The 25229-nt window shown below is 40.9% G+C and overlaps 1 protein-coding gene across 8 annotated transcripts in view; it reads right to left on the reverse strand.

The window, feature by feature from the left end:
* The window catches only part of CTNNA3 (catenin alpha 3), a 577974-nt gene that overhangs the window by 144830 nt on the left and 407915 nt on the right, over positions 1-25229 (reverse strand). For 7 of the 8 annotated variants that reach the window (XM_053388388.1, XM_053388387.1, XM_053388385.1 and 4 more), the window contains one exon: positions 14973-15129. The exons of the other annotated variant lie outside the window; for it this stretch is intronic. In XM_053388388.1, coding sequence (XP_053244363.1) covers positions 14973-15129 — 157 coding nt within the window. The remainder of the gene's footprint in view (positions 1-14972; positions 15130-25229) is intronic. 8 annotated transcript variants of the gene reach the window in all.

A 25229-nucleotide genomic window follows, 5' to 3' on the forward strand; every position in this document is an offset into this window, starting at 1 on the left:
AAGAAAAGAATTGGGAGAATCAGTTGCTCAGGAAACGTGGGAGGAACTTTGGAGCAACCCCTCCCCCCCAAAAAACCCCAGTGCCTGCAATAATAAAAGAAAATAAACAAAGTGCTGTATGAATGGTATTTTACACCTTACACACTGAGATCCGTAAATCCCACATGCTGGAGGTGGGGCTGTTCAGATCTCGCATGGGGCTGTTCAGATCTCGCACTGTATGACATGTGGTGAATTTGTCTGAGCGTGCAAATATTTTGAGACAAAGTTATTTCAGAATATAGTAAAATAACAGAGCAAGTGGTTCACAGTAGACCAGCACAGGCTTTGCTGTCAAAACTTTTGAATGGATTTAGCACACAATGGTACAGTTTTATAAGATTTACGTAGAAATAAGCAAGTGGAGTAACTTCACCTACTGTTCATGGGATTGGTAATATATGGTTGGATCTGTTGGGATAAAGTAAATATATATGTAAATATACATTCTAATACTATGTCTTTAACCAATGTAGCACATGACATTTCTCATGACCCTGGAGTCAGATTCCTTATCTCCAGGGGATGAAGGCAAGGACTCTGAAGCAAAAAAAGGAAAGGCATGCAGTGTCAGCATATCCACCAGGTGAGCTATTATTGGTGCATATGCCCAGTGCTTTTCTTCTTAAAAAATGTTTAGGGGTACTCTCATTTTTTTTACTCATATTGAAATACTGCCCCTCAATGAGGCCAAACTTCACAAAATGTTTAGGAGTATGCATACCCCCAGAAAAAAAGCACTGCATATGCCCCAGCCTGAGGATTCTAGTGCAGATGACCCAGTCAGCCCAGAGATCCCCTTGCTCCATCACATGGGTAGGCAAACTAAGGCCTGGGGCCTGGATCTGGCCCAATCGCCTGCTAAATCCAGCCCACAGATGGTCTGGGAATCAGTGTGTTTTTACATGAGTGGAATGTGTCCTTTTATTTAAAATGCATCTCTGAGTTATTTGTGGGGCATAGGAATTTGTTCATTCCCCCCCTTCAAAATATAGTCCAGCCCCCCACAAGGTCTGAGGGACAGTGGACCGACCCCCTGCTGGAAAAGTTTGCTGACCCCTGCTCTATCACAAAAAGCTAATCCTATTCTAGGCTGCATCAAAGTCAAAGGAAGTAATAGGACCACTCTAATCTGCCTTGGTCAGACCACACCTGGAATACTGTGTCCAGTCTTGGGCACCACAATTTAAGGAGGATATTGACAAGTTGGAACATGTGCAGTGGAGAACAACCAAGATATCTTTAGCCTGGAAAAGAGGAGACTGAGAGGAGATGTGATAGCCATCTTAAAATATCTAAAGGGCTGTCACATGGAAGATGGAGCAAGCTTGTATTTCCTGCTCCAGAGTGTAGGACAAAAACCAATGTCTTCAAGTTGCAATACAAGAGACTCCGACTAAATATCAGAAAGAACTTTCTGATATTAAAAGCTGTTTGACAGACTCCCTCAGAAGGTGGGTGATTCTCCTTCCTTGGAGGTATGCTGCACTGAGTGGCTCACAAACTGCCAGCTAAGAGTGATGAAAGGAAACAACATGGGAATGTATGTACATTAAACACATATCTCTGAGATCTGAGGAATGAGAGTGAAGTGGGATGGATATGTTATAGATAGGAGAGGGGCTGGGGGTGAAAGGGCCTTTTTGGTGGTGGCTCCACACCTATGGAATGAAACACACTTCAGCGGTGGGTGGGTGTGTATCTTGCCCTAACCTTATATTCTTTCAGATGCCAGGTAAAAACTCTCCTTTTAAGAGGCTGATAGGCTGCCATTTTTATGATGCTGTTAATCACGTAATTTATGGTCATTATTGTAATATTTCTGTTTATAATGAATAATGTTTTTACATTACCTAATTTTTATAAACTTCCTTGTGGACATTTTTGGTGAGGGGTGGTATAGGAATCTCTTAAATAAATACCGTATTCCCAAAGCTAACTCCTATTTGCTAACCGTGATTAACGGGAAGCTGACATTCTGTGTTCACCACCCTTCATGTGTCTTGACACAATTTGTCACGCCATCAAAAATTTTTAGAATATGGGTTGAGCCAAGAGATGTGAATCAAACCCTAGCAAGTGATAGAAAAACAAAACAGACAGACAGACAGACAGACAGACAAAAGAACGAACGAACGAACGAATGAATTGTGGTGGTTTCATATAGTAAAGTCATTTTAAAAATGCTTTTTGTAAATGAATCTGATGCTTGACAAAAACTGTCTCCAAGGTATAATTTTAGGATTTTCTTCACATAACTGGATTAGCCCTGACATATATAGAAGAAGGGAAATACTGCTAGACACATTTCTATCGCTTTCATCTCTCAAATTGGTCAGAATGTGGCTAGGAAGGCACAACAAACTTTGCTGAAAGTAAATGGACCCATTGTGCTCCAAACCCTTGTACTCAGGGCAAAATAAATGCTATTCAGAAGTGATAAGCACATATTATTTACTACCAAAAGACGACCCTTCACACTGGAAAAAATAAATCAGCCTATCTACCCACTCTTCAGCTACTCACTGAGTGTCACAGATCCAAATCCTTAATTTCATTAGTAGCAAGGAAGGAATGCTTCTTAATTTCAACCCCTAGCTGTAGTGTTGAACTTAAATATATAGGAAAGAGTTTGTCATCTCTTCCTAATAAATGGCATAATGGACATATTCCATCTGCATGCTTGAAATGGACTGGCATTGCTTTCAGCTCAGATCTGCATTGCTTGGGGGGGGGAGTGAGAGAGATAGAGAGAGAAAGAAAAAATGTCCAGCTGAACACACATTTTTGTTGGAAAGGATGAGAAAGTTTAGTAGTTTTAATTAACAGTGAAAGGAAAGAGAACTTCAGAAAGAAGCAGGAGAAGAGTTTAAAGAGAAGGAGCTGAATGTTACCCATTTGCCTATTCTTTAGCACCATATCGGTACCCTGTTAAGTATTTTGAAACTTTCTGTATATTTATTATATATTTTTCAGACTCTCTACTTAAAAGAATCCCTCCTCACTTCTGATGCTGTGATCCCAATATCTTGATAGCATTTGAACGTTCCACCTACAGTGCTCCTTTTAAGTTACTAGGTCAAATGCACTGCAGGTTTATTTTTGACAGTTCCGTTGAAGCTTCACCAATTTATGTCAGAAGAGAATCTGATTCATTTGCTTCATCATTAGATCTACGCCTTAACTCCTACATTTTCCCCACTGGGTGCAAATGAACCTACAGAATAGCTCTTTACCATCTGTGCAATGTATCCTTTTATATCCACAGCAAATGCCTTCCAAGTTCCCTCCAAAATGCAGTCTGGTAATTGTTTGTCTCTTTCCGTTCGCCACTCTCTCAATATGTCCTTATATCTTAAAAAGTTTTTGATGAGACAAGCTGCATTGGTTCCTTCTCATCTCCTATGACTGCCGTGTCTCAGCTCCTGTGCCCACTGACTTCCACAGTGATTGAAAAACCCGTCTACTGTGCACCTTAATTATAAGGTACACACTACTGCACTCCCCAAAAGAGGATTAGTAAGATGGCCTACATTTCAGCCTTTTACTCTGCCTGCATTGGGAAATCATTTCACTTTGATATAAATGGGCAAGCACACATAATTTTCCTGAAACTGGCCTGTCAATCTGAACCATCAGCCATTTCCCTGTTGGCAGTAAAATCAAGGTGAATGCTGAATCACTCGTTCTCCCTCTTCACAGCACCATCTGATTCATAGCAACATTCATGTAAAAACCAACAACACCACAACCATTCCCGTTCTCTACAGTTGGGACATTCTCTACAGTCATAGTATTTCTTCTACAACACAAGCAAAATAAATTTTGTTGTTCAGACACACATCATTATTTCCCGAATAACTCCTGTTAAGGGTTGGAGTTTTGGCAATATTGGCAAATAGCGAGATATTGCAATATTGAAACCTGCATGTTATAGAGTGGGTTCAAAACTGCCCACACAATATTTTATCATTAGATCTACACCATTAAATCACAAGAAACAGGAAACATTTTTTAAAAAGCAGATCTATTCGTGAGATAACATATTATGGCATGGTGCACACATAATCTTCTGTGCTATATACATCATTTACTTGGGGAGCGGGGGTGGAAGTTTCCTGTCTTTAACATTTAAGCTGGTGTAGAATGCATCCTCCTATCAACAGACAGAGCTGGGTGAGAATAAATCAATGGTTCAGCATCTGCATTTTGCCCTAAACTCTTTAGAACCTGCGTACCTGAGAGATCAGAATATCTCCCAAGTCTTGCTCCAAACTGAGTGCTCTCCACAGCATTTCATCTAGGCTTGGAATCCAAAAAACAACCCTAAGGTTACATACACCACACTGTACATATAAAAGCACGATTATACAATTTTAACAGTCATTACTTTCACCAAAGAATCTTTGGAACTCTAGTCTATCAAGGGTGCTTCTAAAAACACTCAGCACTCCTAACAAACTACAGTTCCCAGGATTCTGTCTCAGTCATGGCTTCCATGTGGCATAAGAGTGCTTTAAATGTATGGTGTGGGTGTGACCCATGTTGCATGAGATAAATGGGGTTGTGGGGTTTTTCCTTTGAACATTCACAAAGTGCTCTTTGAACCTCAGTCATCTGCAATGTGACATCAGCAGTTTCCCTTCAGGAAACATTAAGTCTAGAGTTTCCTTTGAGATGTGCAATGAGTTCTACAATTCTTTAGATCCTGATTTATTTTGTTTCCTGGATTGTATGAGGTGGAGAATTGAGCAGCAATCCTCCAAGGGCCAGGGAGAGTCCTTCAACTAGCTTGAGCATAATGTATCCCAAACATGACCTGCTGTTTTTCTTTGTTTCCCCATGGGGAATATTCAAAGTTGTACAATGCCTCTCCGCTGCCTGATGTTATGCTGAGATGCAAAGTGTCACCCTTTTGTTGTATATGCGTATGTGTGCATGTGTTTTTCAGAGATTTTCAAGGATATTGGAATAAGCACTAATATTTTTTTCAGGATGGCAGGTGGCTTAGATAAGATGATAGTTTTTCATAAGCTTTATTTTATTGTATGTTTAAAAAAAACAGCAAAAAGCTGTTTGCTCCTATTTCAAGAATCCCAGCAGTGTACCTCACTTGTAACAGAACAATCCAAGGAGACAGGCTGCTGCTGCTGCTGTTGTTTTTAAAGGAAGATGACCACCACAATTGTGGAAAATCTTTCCATGGGAAACTTGCCAAATGCCCAGGCTTGGGCATTTTCCTGATTTTCAGTAAGCCCTTCTTGTTTTGGTCTAGCTTTTAACAAGCAGGGATAACTCGATTAGGGTGAATTTCCATTTGATGCATGTGTATTATTTTTTATTACTGTTTTACACATTGGTTCCATACCCTCTCAGAGTGTCAGCTTCAGTGATGAGATCAAACAGACAGATTCAACATAGTTGAGTCAACATAGGTGATTCCAGCAAGAGACTGGAATCAGAGAATTCCTGCAGTATCCATCAAAAGGTCCTGGAATATTTTCGACTGCCCTTGAAAGATGTCTTTTTACTAGTAAAATAGAGGGCTAGATGTGTCTAGATAAAAAGGTTTCCAGGGGGTGTGCATTTTTATTTTTTAAAAAATCTGCAGAAACAGCCATGGGTCTTGTCAACCTCATACCCAACAGCAGCAATTTTAAAGACTTGTTTTGCTTCAAACAGAGCCTGCTGAGCTGCGATTTTAACAAGCTTTTGTGTGCTACCTAAGTGGAAGATGTTACATTAGCACTCACCTGTAGGCACCCCCCCTTTTTTTTTACTTGACAGGAATATAAATGTGAGATTTCTATACTTATAATAGCTAAAAGCAGCTGAGGTGAATATGCAACTACTAATGCAAAACAGTTTTTGACATTTCTTTTTCGTTTTTGTCCCTCTCAGCCACATTCAGAACATACAATGACTTTATTCTGAGTGGGAGATTTTCAATATATATTTCTTTAATTTTTAGGGATTTTTTTCTTTCCCACCTTCAGCTTCATGCTGAAAACTTTCACAGTTCTTCCTTGAAGTTTAAGTTACCTGATGCCATATGATATTATGTGACTGACAAGTGGGCAGCCCCAGCCACCTATCAGTGGCCCTCCCTCTCTGCCTTCCTTCTAGGGAAAGGGGGAGGATTAGGACTGCAGCCTTTGTTAATTACATTGTCAAACAAATGTAACAAATGAATAAAACAAGTATAAAATATTGTGCATTGGGGGAAGTTTACAAACCCATGACTCATTTAGAAATCATGTTCATCATTTTGTTTAGATCTATTTAAAAAATGAGTTCAGTTCCTAGTTGTTGTACCTAATGAACCTCCCTTTTTAAAGGAATTAATATTCTACAATTTTATCCTGTGAACTGCCCTGAGACCTGCAGGTATAGGGTGGTATATAAATTTAATAATAATAATAATATTTTTTAAAAAATGTTCTTATCAGCCATTTAACTCCAAGGCCCTAGCCAGTCATTCCATATCCATGGATACTGTAGAGAGCCCTCCACGCTTATTATTGTGCAGGAGGGGTTCTTCTACAGACATGTGTATTAAATATTTTCCCAGATACTGAATATCCAGATACAGGATAATATCCAGCTTGAGTGACTTGCAAAAAGAGATTGTATGATCTCAAATTATTGTGTTTAGTTACATGTGTCATGCATCTCTCTCTCTCTATCTATGGCATTTCAGGAAGTAGCACAACAATCCACCCACAAACTCATCCCTATACACCATGCTGGAAGATGTTTGGTTTGAATAGCTCAGCTCAGCCAGTCTTTGCCAATGGGGGAACTCCACCACTGGCTGGGAAGACTTGCCGGCAAGGAGAGCCCCAATATGCCCACTCACAAGGAGGAAGCTACGGCCGGCAGAAACTCACCAAACAGGGTGAGGAGGGAGCAGGACAAAGCTGTCATCTGGATCCTATGTGAACTCTGCTGCCAACACATGGCAGCCAAGTGCCCATGCCAGGCCTCTTCTTTACCCCAGTCTAGGAGCTGGCACAGCAAAAGGTATATCCTGCATCTCATCTTCTGACCTGTCCAGTATGACCACTGGGGCTTCGGATGTGGTGCTGGTGGTGCCACTCCATTGAGCCCTATTGCTGCTGACTTTGAAAGTAAAAAAAGGCCTAATAATTAACTAGAGTATTAGGGAGAATTGTTTGTAAAGACATTCCTACTTGCAGTGACTCTGACAAAGTGCATTTGCCCAGAAGCAGCAAAAAGAAAACAGCAGTAGTCACTGGAGGGAAGTGAAGGAGAAAGGATCTTGAGGTAGTTCAAGTGGTGGAAATGACAGGGGAAGCAATTGTAATATTAAACCTGAAGCTGCTTGCACCAAGAAATCATGACCAAATGTTACAACAATGCAAAGCTCTCAAGAGCTTTATCCATGGAAGGTGCTCACACGTATTTCAAACTCCATGAAAAATATTATTAGTGGATCAGCAAGTGTGACCAAGAGGAAGCACAGGTTAAAACAACAGCAAATAGGGATGTGGAAGAAATTTGGATTGCTTAGCATTTTAATGCAAACCTCTGGAATTTGCACTAACTGAATGAAAAAGCAAACAGCAGCTATCTTAGAAATTCACTGCCCTCCAAATTTTGAAATATACTTCTTTAATCAAAAATGTGTACAAAACATGTATGTTAAGGGAAAGTGTGCACATACTGTGGAGGTGTGCATATACTATGGAGGAGGGGACCTGTTTTACAAATCTGTACCACTACCACACATGAAAGATGCTTAGGCCTTGCTCCCATCTGTTAATTATGATGATTTTACTACGTCAAAAAATGTGGTACAATAAACAAAACAAAAGGAAGATCAAGCATTTTTCTAAGTCCTGTTAGAGAATGAACCTCTGCAGGAAAATCATCAATGTCAGCCCTAGTGGATAAACACTACATAGCATAAATTGGGTTTAATTTTAATTATAGGTTGAATCACAGTGTAAAAGCAACATTACAGAGTCAGACAAATGGTTCACCTAGTTCAATTTCCTGACGGTTGTTTACAGAGGAATTGTACAAGTGTGCTAGATAACAATGAAACACTTGATTCCCTCTCTGGGCATAAATGTCACTATTAGCGTAAGGGGCCATTTTATATTCTTAAGTCCTTACCCACAGCATGTTTCTTTCAAATCATCAGAGCCGTACTATTTATTACTTGTCATAGAAGACTTTTAAACTGTTCATATTGTTTTTCATTTTGCATTTCCTCAAGTGATAGGATATTTCAAGGGCAGCTTTTTATAGAGCCAGTTCCCTTGTAAGGCAGACTCACACTGTTTTTGTAGTATCTGTTTTTTACAAATATACATGTTGAGCAGAGGGGACCATACCAACAACCAGACAGACAGGGCTTGTCTTCAGAACTCAATCAGCTCCCCAAAGCAATAACAAACAATTTAAGGAATCACAAATCTCATGCTTGGAAGCTACCCAAGAACAAAACCTAGAAACTTAAAATGCACAATTGTTTCCTTCAGCCCCTACCCAAGCAGAGATGGTATATCACAAATTCAAGCAGCTAGTCTCCGCTAGTCATTAAAGGCCCTTAAGTATGTTCCATTGCCAAAATATGGCTTGAAGGGATGACATTTTGAACATACGAAAAGCATATTTTGCACAATATGTGCAAAACAGCTCTCTATCTGACAAGCAAAAACAGATGTTTTAAAGGAACACAAAGTGGGTATTTTAGAGGAACACAAAGTACTTATTTACATTCAGCAGAAGGCTTAAACTTTTGTAAAAACATTAGGAGTGGGCAAGATGGAGATCAGGAGCTGAACAGAACTCCAAACTGTCTTAAACTACTGGAAAAATAGGCCTTTTCAAAATTTGCTCCCATAGGGGCTTGTTTAGAACCAAACTAAAACTTGCTCTAAGGTTCTTATTTTGTATTGATACCTGGAGCCTTTTCCAGGATAAAAAAATATGTGAATATTGCCGCTGGTTATATCCAATTTTTGTAGAGAGATTCTGGACAAGAAGAGTCTTGAAGAAAATGGATAAGTACACTCAGCTGGAACAGTTAAAGGTCTCTGGTGACGCAATTATTCATAATTTCAGCACAAACCATGCTCTCCAATTCTTAAATGAAAGGCAAACCAAAAATAGGATGCTTCATTAACTGGGATGGATGTGCAATAGCATTTGGACATCATGCAAATATAGTGTTGAGTGGGAAAAGGATGTTGTATATAGTAACAGTTCAACATTAGCACTACCAAGGTGCACTGATGTTTATTTCTCTTCTCTTCAGGGGTCAAGTGCAGGGAAATAACCTAAAACAAGTGTTGGGAACCTGTTGCCCTCCTTGTGTTGCGTCCAGGCTCCCATCAACTCCAGTCAGCAAGCCTGATGGGATTTAGAATACAACAATTTATGGATGGCCACGTACTGTAAGCTTTAGAAGGTGGAGCCTGAAGCAAAATGTTTCAGTGTGTACTCACTTCCTAAATAGGATCGTTCCTGTTGCAGCTAGCTAGCCATGTTCTCTTCCATTCCAACCCCCCATTTTCTATTCCTCACCAGGGACCTGAGTGCAGGCAGGCTCAGGGTACATGTGAAAATCGTGCCGCTTATCAATGCATGTGAGGGCAAAAGGGGTGTGTGAATCCACACCCTCTCTCTCTCCTTCAGGTTTGACTGCCCCCAACCTGGCCAGAGGCCAGAGTTTCCCTACAGATCATTGCTCCTGTCAGCTCCCCACCCCAGGCAGCAGCAGGAGGAGGCAGTACTTGTCTTCAGTGCAGCCATCTTTGAAGTAATAGCAGCCACTGACACATTCCCACCCTCCTACCCCCTCTCTCTGTATATGCCCTGTAAAAATGAGGCAGCTTAACTACCCGCATTGCAGCAGCAGCATGAGAGGAGAAAGAAGGAATTTGGGAGGTGGACTGGCAGGCGCTGGCACTGCCACCGCTCTGGCAACTTGCCCTGTTAAGTGAAGGGTGAAAGTACCGTGAAGGGAAGTGGGAGAAGGCGGGTTGCTCTTTGCCCCTAATGAGGATGGACAGATCAAGGTTCGACTGGGCTCTCTGGCACTGCTCGCAACACCTGGAAAAATCAAACCTTCCTCCTCCAACTAGCAGCGCCAGTGAGACATGCTTCTAGGACAGGAGCCCTATCTCACCTGCCAGTTTGGTTGTTGACTTCCATGGCTTTGGAGGCACCAATACAGATCCTTGCAAAGGATACAAGGGAACCTGAGTATGCCTCTGTTCCTCACTACTAACACAACATTTAGTGGCTACTGAGTATTCTCGGTCCTCATTGAATTATTTCATTGGGAGGCGGGGGATGAGCCCTTAGATTTTATTTTTGAAAGATTTTCTTGTACTTCTGCAAAGGGCAAATCTCTCCTGTTCATCCCTCTTGTTTCTCAGTTGATCTAGTTTGACCTTGCCACTTGAGTTCACTATTAGCAGAGGGTTGCTTAGAGTATACTGAAAATGGAGCTCCCTCCTGTTGTCCAGCAGAAAGAAGCAAGTCACATGGTGTGTCAAATGGTGTGGAATTTTTAGCCAAACCATCATATCTTCGTGCTCTTCCTAGGCCCCATAAATTTGTGTTACCCGGAACGGAATGGTTGCTGTTTCTCATTTGTTGCTTCACACAAGTCAAGTTACTGGGTGCCTTAAGACAATTTGGATAATTTGTAGTTGCATTTCATCACAATTAGCTCAGAGCAGGGCGAGCACACATGTGATTAACTAACAGTTAACGAAACATCACAGCTGCTCACTAAAATGAGAGGGCTTTCCGCAGAAATACCATTAAAAGGTTGAGCCATTCTTTGTGAAGATAAAGCAGAATCAGACTCAATACAAGATGAATAAGAGAGCCAGTTCGCATCCCCTCCTTAATTGCTGAAGAAAGACTGCAGAAAACCACCACTGAATGTGAATTTACACTGAATACATTTTTAGTGAACACTATTTTAGAATACATTTCCCAAGATTAATATGCATATCTCTCTTTAAAAATGTGAATTTGGCACAGTATATTTGTTCAATTTAGGAAGCACTTCAAAATATACCATAGCATAAGTGTGTGTGCAGGCTGTACACACACACACACACACACACACACACACACACACACACTATTGCTGGTAAACTTTTAATTATACATTTATTTATTGTTCAACCAGTTGCAACTGAATGCTAGATAGCTATAGATAAAACCATAAAGCCAGACTCCATATAAAGGCCTGGTTTTTTGCTGCTGGTAAATAATATTCAAGGAATAGGAGACACAAAGGTGGCTTTATGACCCATTTATCTCTACAAATCTAATGCCAGTTCAATATACAAGAGGTGCTGTTGCGCATAGCCTTTGAAAACTAATAGGGACCCAAGAGGTATCTGAAGAGACTAAAGGGGATGAAGTGGCAATTACTTCTTTTCCCCAGTCTTGCAGGTGCCCCATATGACCGGCAGAAATGCTAGCAATCCGAAATGCCACGCACACAGCATCAGCATACAGAGTGTAGAATTCAATACCCTTTACAGAAACCACAGCATCCTAGCTTGTATTTAAAGCTTTCACATCTGCAAAAGGGTGCTCAGTATAAATATACAAGCAAGATCTTCAGAAGGATCTACCATTAAGGAACTACATCCCACAAAACTCCTTCTGTTTCTCTCATGGTTGTCAGTCGTGTCTCTTTATCTGTACTCCATTACAGCCCATCACTTAGCTGTCTATTTCCCTTCTGACACCAGTATACCTCTAATCCAAAATATGAGGGGGGGGCAGGTGGACAGTTATTTTGCGCTGCCAAAGGCTCTTAGTGGTTCCCCATTGTCACTCAATGTCTCCACTGCACCAGAAGCAATTTCGTCATGCTGGCCACATGACTTGGAAAGCTGTCTGTGGACAAACACTGGCTCTCTCACCTCAAGAGAGATGAGCGCCGCACCTCATAGTCGCCTTTGACGGGACTTACCCTATAGGACGTACTTTTTCCCCTCCAAAAATGAAGGGGAAATCTGTGTGCGTCCTATGGGGTGAATACAGGCTTTTGCTGAAGCTTGGAGAGCGAGAGGGGTCAGTGTGCACCGACCCCTCTCGCTCTCCAGGCTTCAGGAAGCTATCAGCAAGCCTGGGGAGCCCGCGGGAGTTCCCACAGGGCTCCCTAGGCTGCGGACCGCAGCCTGCTGCCCGGTGCGCGGGCGCCCTGAAGCAGAGCGCCCCGCGCGCTGGGCAGACATCCACAGCCTGGGGAGCCCTGCAGGAGTTCCCGCAGGGCTCCCTAGGCTGCGGATAGTAGCCTGCTGCACGGAGCATGGGGAGCGCTGAAGCAGAGCGCCCCGCGCTTTGGGCAGACATCGGGCAGCCCCACAAGCTCGGGGGACAGCAGGGAGGCGCAGCGCCGCCATACCGCTGTTCCCCGACCCGGTTTGGATTCCCCAATCTGGTTTTGGGAGGAAAATAAAGGGGGGGAAATTTACTTTATTTCCCCCCCAAAAAACTAGGTGCGTCCTACGGGCCGGTGCATCCTATGGGATGAAAAATACGGTAATCATCCAGAGGTCCTTTACCTCTACCTCCAATGTCTCTGCACTTAGCTAGCCCAGCCAGGCTGATTTGAATAAGCTAACCCAAGCATTCGTTGTCTGGCACAGTCCTGCAGCTTTTATTTCCCCCCTTCCTATCCCCGATATTAGCTAAATTCTAGCATTCATTCATTTATTAAGTTTAGAAGGGAGGAGTGTCTCCCCTCACAGTTCATAACATTACAAACAATGGTGAATACTCTAAACTGGTGTGAAAAGGAGTGTTAGACAGCTACGCTAGAATGATTTCAAACCCAAGAGCAGTTCCCTGTATCTTTTTTTGCAACAAAGTATGGCACAAATGGCAGTCCTCTCTGCACCATACTGGTCTTAGCTTTCTTTTCTTTTTAAATTTTCAACCCCTCTCAAATCTGTCTGTGACTGATGGTGGGGATGGTGAAGGATATTCAAGCAGTGAAGGAGTTAAAAAACCCCACAGTATTTGATTGGGTTTAATGATGAATGGTACAAGGAAGACTTGTTCAAAAACTGGCTTCCCAAAGTCAACACAGTTAAAACAGAATGCCACCCCTTTATCAGAAAGGTTAAGATCTGATAAAGTTTAAGATGCTAGACAGAGTAAGCAAGAGACACCCTCTAAACCAGGGGTGTCAAACTCAAATTCATCGGGGGCCGCATCAGCAGTTTGGTCACCCTCAAAGGGCCGGTTGTATCTGTAGGACTATGTAAAGGACATGTAAAGTGGAGGTTTCCTGTGTAGAACGGCCGATGCCGCTAGGGGGCAGACGTTCTCTGGCTTGTAGGCTGCCGTGCATGCGCTGAAGAGGCGGCTTTCTTGTGTCAAAAAAAAGGCGAGAATAAAAGGTGAAAGCTGGTGGCCGGCGGCGGCTACATGGGCCACATGACGAGGTCTGGCGGGCCAGATTCGGCCCGCGGGCCTTGTGTTTGACACCCGTGCTCTAAACAATCATATTAGCCCATTATATAGATAGATAGATGATAGATGATAGATAGATAGATAGATAGATAGATAGATAGATAGATGATAGATAGATAGATAGATAGATAGATAGATAGATAGATAGATAGATGATAGAATAAAATAGTGATAAGGTTGGTCAAAAGCACAGAAATAGCTAAAGAGCCAAATCATGGTACACACTTCAGAGGAATGGGGGACATTCCCAGGGTTACTAGTCATTGACATAGGACAAGAAAAAATCTTTCTGGCATTCAAATATGGCAATCCTCTCCAGAGCATATACCAGACTTCATGCACAGAGCTTCCACCCAAAAACACACCAACATCTGACAGCTACACAATCCTAGCACACCTGATAATTAGAAGCCAGCTCACAAACAGCTTTTTTCAAAGACAAATCTGTGTGAAGGACAAACAACAAATCCACAAGGGAAAAAAGAGGTCCAAAATTCAACGCCATTTTTGAATCTGATGTCAGAAATGACAATGGTTCTAAAAAGGCTACAGTGAGAACTGAAATATTTCTACCAACTTGTATCTGTTTGCTTTCCCAACCATGACACACAACCCCTCCTTAAACATGACACTATTCAACCTCTTTTTATGACTGTGAAAGATCCCACAAATGGGATCTCATGTGGATATTTATGTGTCAAAGCCCAAGTTCACATTGAAGATTCGATTCACAGCGCATAAACTCATGACTCTGGTGCTCCTGAGCACCATGAAGTGTGTAATTGACATGGGAAGCCATGGGTGAACCCAGCCATTAATTCCCAAATTGGCTGGAGTGTCTTGACTCCCTGACTTTGTCCTGAATAGTAATGGTTTCTTCTCAACCTTGCTGTTCTTAGATATTATTTCAGCAGTTCCTATTGATGTTTGTGAAACATGCTACACCCCTTTGCTGCTAGATGTGCCTTATGGCCAAGTAAGCATTTCAGAACATCTTTTCAATCACATACAATTATAATTACTTTCCCCTGAAAACCCAAGTGTGAGTTGGGTCCACTAATTAGCTTTTTATCTTAGTAGGAGTAAAATGTGAACCTTTCAAAGCCTGCCTAGAAATGCTACTAATTTTCATTGAAGGCTATCCCACTGGTGGGTTGCATGCTTCAAGCTGTACAGTGTTTTTGCTGTAGCCGAGGATGAGGTGAAGGGAGCAACGAGCCTCTGCTGTCTTTTGCAAACTCCTACAGGGACTGGCAGCAATTGCATTCCTCTGTCTTCATATTCACTTTCCCTCACACTAATTTCACACCTGGCTAGATACTGGAGGCTGGATGATATAATGCAGCTTCCTAAGGGATTGTGTCGTTTCTCAGATAATCATTAAAAAAAAAGAGGGAGCGGGAAAGGTATCTCAACGGGAAAAGATGAAATAAAAAGCAGCACACCTGATACAGCAAGAAAGTCATCAATGCTTGTAATGTCATCCACAGCTTCAGTGAGCACATGTATGTGGTTCTCCCATGTGTTTTTATACATTTCCATGTTGTTTCTCACCACCTGGCTTTTGGGTTTGGCCGCAAGAGCTAAAGCAGCGTTGATAACCTAAAGGAAAAGAAAATGCACACTTTTCTTTGTAAAATACCCTAAAACCAGGCAGAAAAGTATTTAACTACATTTCAGTTTTCCAAGCTCTACAACAGAAAAGTCTCAGTTTTCACACCACATAGAAATATTGTGCATATGCTAACCTTCCTGATGATTTTAAATTCTGTTAGGGTGAGACAGGAAACAGCGACAGAGAGTCTCAAATGGAAGACTAGCAGATAGACACAAGCATCATATCCTTTGCACTCATGACCATGGTAGATGGTCAGAGGACAGAGATGCTTACCTGCTCATCTTCTGCAGTGCCACCATCATGCATGGCCAGAAAGGGGTGTTGCAGCTACTAGCTCAGCAGCAGTCAGGTGACAAAAGGGACCCAAACCATTCTGCCTTGTCCTAATAAACTTGTTGTTCATGCATAGATTAGGCTTACAGGCTGCCCATCTGCTAACTTGCCCCCCTGCTTTCTGTCTCACCTTCAAATCTTCAAACTTACTGCAAGAAAACACTTGTGGTTTTTATTTGTATGTGAAAGAGTCAATTATTTAAATAATTTTAAGAAGATGAATAGTCTGTTTGGTGTCAACAGAGCCTCTGAGCACCAGATACTTCCTGTAGGGCAGGCACAGATAATAATACAAAATTTTAATTAGGTCAGGGTACCTGTAATGGCTATCTTTTAAAGAATAAATTAATACCTAATACTTTTAAGAGAAGTGATAAATAAAGACTGGAAGCATACTGGAAACCATCCTTGCTTTATAAGTCCAATTTTAAAGGGGTTGGGTTAGGTACTGTATTTTCAGTTCATAAATCATATGACATAGACACATTACGTGCCCACATGAGAGTTAAATGCAACAGCAAAATCAAACATGTAGTTTTGCATATCTTTTTTGAAATACTATCTAGAATTGTTTTCTTGTTGAGTAAGGAAGGCTCCCTGAATTTTCATTGCATTAAATTGCTTCCAGCTTTAAAATATACCAAGACATCAGTCCTCAAAACAAATACATTTTCTTTTAGGGAATATCCATTATTCAGATACTTTTCAAGTTAACGGTTCATTAAAACACAGAAATCTAAATCAGTTTCAAAAAGCTATTAGGTTTGAAGGTAAATCTTGCGTTTCTAATAGAGGTTTTTTTTTCATACTAAAGCTGCCTTTGACAAACAGAACAAATAATAAAGAAAAATGGTCAAAAATTAAAAGCTACTAAACCATATTCTGCATTACACAGGCATTTATGATTCGCATTATTAAACAAATATATAACACAAAAAGAAATCTCATATGGCCCTGAATATATAAAAGGAGGTACTCCAAAAATTGGGAAAGCCTGAGATTTGAAGGCAGCTAAAATACTTTTTGTCAAAAACCAGGTTGGTTTTATTTTTTTCTTCTTTTCTCTTTTGAAAAAGAACACCTGAGTAAAATGTAAGTCATTATTCAAATGTTTCTTAGTAACGTGGAATATATATATATTATAGTTCAAATTTTATTGTGCAGTTAAACAGAACTGCTAAATAGAACAATATTGCTACATCATTCTCTCACACACAAATTCTATATTCCACCTTGCAAAAGGTAACAAGTTCATTTTTTCTAAAGGTGGCCATTTCTTCTATCAGAGCAATCAGTTTAAATGTTTGTACACAGGAATGTTGGTACTACCCCAGATATGATAGGATGCCAACCTTCATAGTCTGCCAATGCTGAGCACAGTTTGTGAAACAGCCTGGAAAGCTCCAGGTGATCAGAAAAACACGATGCCCCAGATATTATGGTCCTTCAGCTTCAGCACATGTTGCCCCACTGTCACAGTGCTGCCTGATGTGTTTGCAATGCCAGTTAGAATCCTAAAATCATAAAATTTCAGAGTTGGAAGGGACTCCAAGGGTCATCTAGTCCAACCCCCTGCAATGCATGCGTTTGTCCCAGCATATTCTTTCCAGGCAGGCCAGGTGCCCCTGGAACGTTCCTAAGACACAAAGGCAAGACCCCTCCAGTGTCTGACCCAAACAGGATTCAGGGGTATACAGCCCCAGCACAAAGAGAGGCATAAATTGACCACATGACATAAAGGGATACAATTTGCCATGCTTTCCCCATTCCCTCTGTCTTACATTGCCAGACAGTTTTGCATCTCAGCCTCATGGCAGGCAGTTTTGAGGCCAATGTAAAATCCAAACTCTACTTGGTTTGTGTCCTCTTTATACGGAGTCAATTCAATAACGAAAACAAAACTGATTTTTATTGTTTAGCTTCCTAATTAAGGGCTAAATTGTGCTCATACACTGCAATCCTGCACCATGTAAATAAACGTTCTTTTTTCATCTTAGTATATAAATAATTCAAAGTTATATAAGCATTAACTAATAGAAAAGCATCCTTTGTTTTTGCTAGTTTAGCATTTCACTCTTTGAAATCATTTCACTGTCACTGAAGCCCCTTACACAAAACACTAGGGTGATATCTCTGAAGAGGTGACTTAAACTTCCAGTATAATGCACCAGTGCTGCTGAAAGCAATATAATATGGTTCTTTGCAGCAAAACATCAAACCAGAAGATTTAAGAGATTATTAGGAGGGCATCCTTACAGGGACACATACTTAGCGTATCCACCTGCTAGAAATTTGTCTTTGACATTCTACACACACTTTGAAAAATGCTTCATAGTAGGCATGGCAGGTACAGAAGAGCACTGCACGCTAATGCCAGCCTTAGCCACCATCTATCTCCCCTTTCAAATTCAATATGTCCCTGGGCCAACACACCTTTTTCATAATTAAAACAGGTACAGGCAACCTGTCTCTTTATCAAACCTAATGCAATCCATTTTCTTAGTTTTCATTAAAGTGGTTGCTCTGAAGATTAAAAACAAAAAACAAAGCAAACCCCTCAAACTGAGGGCTAAAATCCAAAGGGCGAGATGCAGAATACTTTTCTGCCACTCTTTGCTACTGCAGGGCCTTGCACTGCATGAGAACCTGCTCCTGGGAGGACACTGAATACAGCAGTACACTGTTGTTGTTGTTGTTTTTAAAAAAGAATAATTTAATGCATAATTATAATGTTAATTAAAATGCTCTTTTACCAGGTTTATGTTGCACATTTGTTTTTAGATAAATATGCTATTGTTTTCATGTTGTATTTTTGGACACCTCTTAGGAATTTTTTAATATTAAGGACAACTAAATTTCTGCCCCAGCGCAAGGGGATTTCCCCCTCTCTTCTCTCCCCATGTGTGCCCTGCACCATCCCCAAATCTGCTCGAAAGGGTTGGGGGGGGACCCAGAAACAATTTAGGGGAGTGTGGGGAGGAGAGGGGGAGAACGGTCTGTTGCACCAGGAGAAATCCTTGTAATGACAAAGCATTCACCTTAACACTACATTGAATACAACCCAATGTGGTTCAGAAACACTCTTACTTATTTATTACATTCATATCCCACATTTCCTCCGAGGAAGCCAAGGTGGAGAACATGGCACTCCTTGTTTCCTTATTTATCTTCACAACAACTCTATGAGGTAAGTTACTCTGGGAGCTGGTGACCGGCCCCCAATCCTCCAGTGAGCTTCACGGCTGAATGGGAATGTGGATCCTGGTCCTTTAAACAAAATAAATAAATAAGGATATGAAGCTGGGGGTGAAACTTATCATAACACTTTGTTTCCATGGAAGGAAATGCTTGCTGCTCACACTTGAGGAGGTAGGAATGGACTCTGGCCAAGAGAGGCAACTGATGCTATTCTATTTCTTTGTGCACTTTGGGTCAAATTACATCTGAAGTGTGTTTCAGTTTCTCAGCATTTATAACAACATAATATGAAATTGCCTCCAGTTACAATTTATATGAAGAGAAACATGCTGCTTGAGTTAGCCTGATCCTCCATTCCCTTTCCCCTTTCCTTTTTTATGAAGAAAACCTTCTGAGACTCCACATTTAAACTCTTCCCTGGTCTCCTTGCTGGCCCGAGTAGGACCAACTTGGCCAGTTAGCCCTGGTGATCATTGGATGTTTACTGACTGGGTTCCCCCCACCTCCCAAATTTTTTTGGAATTTTTGAATTTTATTGACATTGATACTGCATTTATGTTGTATTTTATGCTGTTTTTAAGTCGCATTTTAATCAATGTTTTATATTTGCTGTTAGCCACCCTGAGCCCGGTTTTTAAACCAGGAAGGTTGGGGTGTAAATAAAATTTTTTTATTATTATTATTATTATTATTATTATTATTATTATTATTATTATTGCTCAAAATGGCTGAATTATTTCTTACAACTATGGTTGCCCCAGGTAGCAAAGCAGAGTAGTCCTTTTAGGAACAATACTGCCCAGATACCTTTTCTGACACAGTTTTCTGTCCTATTTTTTAACAAATAACATAACATGACATTCCATTAGGTAAATGTGGAGGATGCATCAGATTTGGACCAGGCAGACTTAGGCTTAAATCCTTGTTCACTGATAAAGTTGTAAATTTTGTGTGTGTGTGTGTCCCCTGTTGCCCTCTAGATGTTACTTGGTCTCAACTCTCATCACCCCTGTCCATTGGCCATGGTGCATGTTGCTGACACGATATTGAGTTCAACAATATTTAGGGGAGTACAGGTTCCCCATCCCTACTTTAAATAATCACAGCATGAGCTCTTTTCTGCTTCTTTTGGTAAGAGAATTAAAAAGCAATTTTTTGTTCCCTATTTCCCCCCACCCAAGTCAAATTCAAATGGCACCTTCCTCCTCACTAGCAAAATCACTAGCTGCAACAACCAGATACCAGTTCTTACAAAGATAATAGAACTGTAGAGTTGGAAGAGGATGAGATGGTTGGATAGTGTTCTCGAAGCCACAAACATGAGTCTGACCAAACTGCGGGAGGTAGTGGAGGACAGAGGTGCCTGGCGTGCTCTGGTCCATGGGGTCACGAAGAGTCGGACACGACTAAACGACTAAACAACAAACAACAGAGTTGGAAGGGACCCTGAGGATCATCCAGTCCAACCTCCTGCAATGCAAGAATATGCGGTTGTCCCATACGGGGATCACACCTGCAACCTTGGCATTAACAGTACCATGCTTTAACCAGCTGAGCTATATGCCTTCATGCATTGCTTCACCCATCTATCAAGGCATGTCACTAGAATTGTTAGCCTCTCCCATCCTCACTCCTGTAAGGCTTCCAAGCCTTGAACAGTTGTATAGCACTAGTTTCTTTCCCCAGTGGAGCATCTGCACGGTGGGATAAAATTTGTTTCCGCCTGTCCTGCAATCGTCTCAAACAGAAGGCATCTGCCAGAAACTGGCTACTGGCCATAATGGCTGTGCTGCCTCCACTGTTGGAGGCAGTATGCCTCTGAATAACAGCTACTAGGCATGGGCTTCCCATAGGTATCTGGCTGGAAACTGTGAGAACAAGATGCTAGGGCTAGATGGGCTACAAGGATACAAAGCTACTTAAGTCACAACCGGACAGAACCATTGGTGTAAACTGTGTTTAGCATTGCACTAGAGCAGGGATGAGGAATGTTTTCCCCTCCAAGTGCTGTTGAACACCAACTCCCAGCCAAAACAGCATATGGATGAGTAGTCTAGCAACAACTGGAGGACCACAAGTTCCCCATCTCTGCACTAGAGTGACTTGCAAATGATAGATCATGGAGCAGCCGGGGGTTACCCATACTTTTAGGGAGACCACACTGATCCATACACTCTTGAGTGAGGGGCAACAGCACACAACAAGGTTGCTGTGAAATGATGAGTGGCTTTTGGAAGAGGTTTAGAGAGCTTGGGCTTTTTCATGGAAACGCTGGAATCCATATTCTAGAAATCTAGAAATTTGTTTGCAAATAAAGAGTGAGTGAGAGTGGGTGGAGGGAGTGGCAGAGGAACAAAAAATGCTATTTTCCCTGTAGCTTCAGGAGGAGATTTCAAAAACACTTGCATTCTTGATCCACTTAACTGGTTTTGAAATAACGGACTGTGAGGCTCTTGAGCCAACCTGTACACAAAACTCCTTATTTAAAAAAACATTTGGTATTTCCTTGGTGAACAATTTAGCAACCTACTTGCACATAAAGTGAAAGGACAGGCTACGGTAGCTTCCTAGTATATGTTATATAAGTTGCCTAGAGCAATCTTGGTTCATCACATTCAATATCCCACTCGAGAGATACATATGCAATGAAGACAAAGGCACAACTGTTAGCCCAGGGGCTGACTAGGAGTTTGCAGGAGTTGCTTATGATGCTCTTGGAACCGGAATTCCACAGCTGTGACCCTGGAGTCAGGTTCAGTCCTGTATCGGCTGTTTCAGCCTAAAATACACCATGGGCATTTGGCTTATTAACTTGCATTTTGTTTCTACTTCTGCGTTACTGTGCAATCCTACACACGCTTACTAAAAAAAATGCATATCATTGTGTTCAGTGGGGCTAGCTCCTTAGCGTTCACAGAACCAAAGCCTTCATAATGCAGATCTTATTATTGCCTGGAACACCACCTTGTGCATCTCCTTCTTTGTATTGATATTCTGTAAACAATCCAATAACCTATTTCTTTTTAGTCAATAGACATCTCTCTTTTAACTATCAATCCTAGTATTGTCTCCTGGAATGATATGCCTCAAATGCTTTTCCTTATACCACAATCCTATAACCCCTTACTGTAATCCTATAATCCCATTTAATTCAGTGGAATTTACTTCTGAGTAAACATATATCAATTGAGGCTGCACATCTCTTTCCTGTTTTGATTTTGCAATGTTACCCAGTTGCCCCTTCATATTGTGCAGAAGAAAATCGAGTATTTAATGATAAAGGTATGTGCAGTCTGTGCAAGGTATTCAAATGAACATTTTGCAACTTTTTATGGCATTCAAATAAAAGCAACACAACAAACTGAACCTTTAGAATGCAGATCAGCAGCAGCCTGAGGACTCAATCTGGCATGGAAGTAATATTGGTGAAATAAATTTGTCATTTGTGATGTGGCCATAGGGTTAGGATTGGTATAGGACCAAGGAAAGAAAACCCATTAGAGCCTAATTAGGCTGTTTTCGCAGATTTTGCAAATATTATTCCATATGTTCCATATAGATTAAATCACATCAACCTCCTGCCTCGAATTCAGCCTTGTTCTTGCAATAATTAGGCAAATTAGAATCTTCTTTCTGACACTGTGCCAGGTCCCACTGATCTGCTTTACTATCCTACACAATTTCCAGGGTGCCTGCATGCATGTGCTATTATATTAGGTCAAGATCATTCAGTGATGTAGCTCCAGGTATTCTGAGGAGGTCTGTGTCTGATTCCAATATGGCTGCCCATGCCTTTAATGCGGTTTTGATACCTACTGAGCTGGATCTAGCCAACCTGTGTCACAATCCAAGTTTATCTGGGGCAGAGGAAGAATATCACTAAACTAAGATTGTATAATTCACTGGTTCGTCCCCCCACAGTTGTGCCACAATGTCACTGCTTCCAAATCTGACAGCTTCCATCATGCCAAGCCGCAGATTAATTGACTGCCTTTTATGTGACCAAATATCTGGCTGGTCTATATCCTTGCAGCAGTCAGGGAAAACCAGCATAGTAAAGCTATTCTCATTGGCTACCTTCTATAACTTCAGGATAGTCCAAAACAAGGAGTAATTAGAGGCAAAATGCACTGCCTATTGGCTAGAGCGTTGCACTAGGACCAGGGAGAATCCTCATTCAGTCATGAGGCTCAATGGGGAATGCTAGGCTTGTCTTTCAGCCTAACCTACCTTACATAATTATTGTGAAAACAATATGGTAGAAGGAACTATGTTAACCACCATGAACCCCTTTGAACAAGGGCAATATAAAACATAATCAATTAACAAATATTTACATTTTATTTAAAGTTGAACCTCTTTGTTTCACAATACCAGCTGATTAGGGTGTGTGTGTGTTTTGGTAACTCCCATAAGTATTAAACTTAATGATACTTGACCATTATTTGACAGTATTTGAGCAGTCAATTAACCAAATCCTTTTCTCCCTCCCTTTTTAAAAAATGAGTCACTTCTCAAGCCTACCTAGATTCCAACAAGAGAGTTCATTCACACACATATATGAAATTGGCTGAGGACAGGCTCTCAAAGTTTGCCACTCACACGCAAAATTCAGGCCACAAATATGCATAGAAATTCTGAGAAACCACCCAACATTTCCCTTAAAAAGTCAGAAGTTTTTTGAAAGCATAATATGCAATGTTTGTTATGTGTTTTAGTTTGAATTTAATTATTATTGTTTTTCTTTTTTAAAAGACTGTCACCTATTCTGAACTTCTGAGATTGAATAAACTTTTAAAACACTACATAATTTGGGTGTTTAAAAATCTTTCACAGAGGGTAACACCATTAGTATTTTAAAGAGAGAAAACAGCAAAGGGTGGTGATTCAAGAGGCGCATGGTTTTAAAACTGTTCTAGGCAATGATAAGATACTGTGGCCAAAAGTATATCAAGAGATGATACTTTTAGTTTCTGCAGCTTCACTTTAGATTTGACCAGCTGTGGTTATTTTCCTATTTTAACATTCTCTTCCCACACTACACATTTTCTTCTATATTCCTCTACATTCTTCACACTGAGATCAGCCTCTGACTCATCTTTCCATCATTTTTTCTTTCTTTCTTTCTTTTAACCAATATGTGAATATTTGTAATAATGACTGGTTCATGACACTTATGCACCCTTGTAATATGAGGTGTTTTACCTCTAGGTTTTTTTAAAACTCCTTTCAGAAAAAGAATCGTTCATTATCACCACCATTTGATTCTGTTGACTGATGTGAGGAGTCCAGGGATCAGAAATCTTTATCCAGAATTGCTCCACTGAGAACAGGGAATGTAAAAATTGGATTTCCCCCTTACAGCCAAAGTGAATAAAATTTTCCAGCATCCAAGTGGATTAAGCCAGCCAAATTGCGGGGGGGGGGGACGACTGATCTAGGGGATTCCTTCATAATCCATATTAGGGCAATACCTTTATTAGTTCAACTAAATGGCCAGTTTCCACATCAGTTTCATATTTGGGGGTGGGTGGGCTGCGGGACTAACTACTGCTCTTTCTTATCTTGAAATAATTAAAAGATGTCCAAGTGTTGTGCATTCTTGCTTATTCTAAAAAGCTTTCTGATTTTTTTCGTGTCCTTCAGCATGATCCTCCAGTATAGGCCTTACAGATCATACAACATGAGGCTGCCTAGACTGCTGCCTGTGGAGTTCTGAAAGGCTCTGTTTATTTGTTTTTTGGTTAAAGCCAGAAAAGTAGGATTCAGGAAAAAAAACTTGAATAAGGCTTTTAACTTTTCTTTTTTAAGCCCTCTGTTGTTGCACTTTAACAAAATAACAAGGAAAAGAAAACAGATTTCTTCAGTGTTCCACAGGCAAGATTTTGGATAGCCTTTGTTCTTGCTAAGCCCGTGAACCTAGAGAAACATAGAAATATACAAAAATATAGAGGTATAAAAAAAGATGGAGCTGTATGATACCGAAATGTTCAGAGGCAAAACAGCAACAATGGGGGCCCTAATCCAACTGGAGGCAGGGTTAACGACATTGAGCTTAAACTTGAGAGGGAGGGAAGATTCCTGAATCACCTCATCTGCCTCATTATTCAGCCTCTCCACAGAGAGACAATGCACACCTCTACAATATATTTAAAGACAACATGTTTAAAAATCTCATCAGGTTACCTTTATTGAAGATAACCAAGTGACGCCATCAAGTAATTCTCAAAATCAATTTCTCTAAGCAACAGAGAATCCAGCAAACTGGATTTTTAAAAAATGAATAAAATAAGAAAAATCACCAGGAGGATGTTTGCGGCCAATTCTTCAACACATTAGGATTTCTTTTTTAAGATATGAGATTGATGAACTCCTTCCAATGTGGAAATTAATTCTAGACGCTGCTGCCAGAGCATAGGCCCTGCAGCCAAGCTGTTTGCTGAGGAGTGCTTTGGCAGCCAGGATGAAGAAATGTTCCTCAAGTGATACAGCGGCAGTGGAGTCACTCTGCTAATCTAGCCTGAGGGACAGAGGAGAAGCCTCCATGCCAACA

The sequence above is a fragment of the Podarcis raffonei genome, chromosome 5, assembly GCF_027172205.1.
Source record: "Podarcis raffonei isolate rPodRaf1 chromosome 5, rPodRaf1.pri, whole genome shotgun sequence".
Lineage (NCBI taxonomy): Eukaryota > Metazoa > Chordata > Lepidosauria > Squamata > Lacertidae > Podarcis > Podarcis raffonei.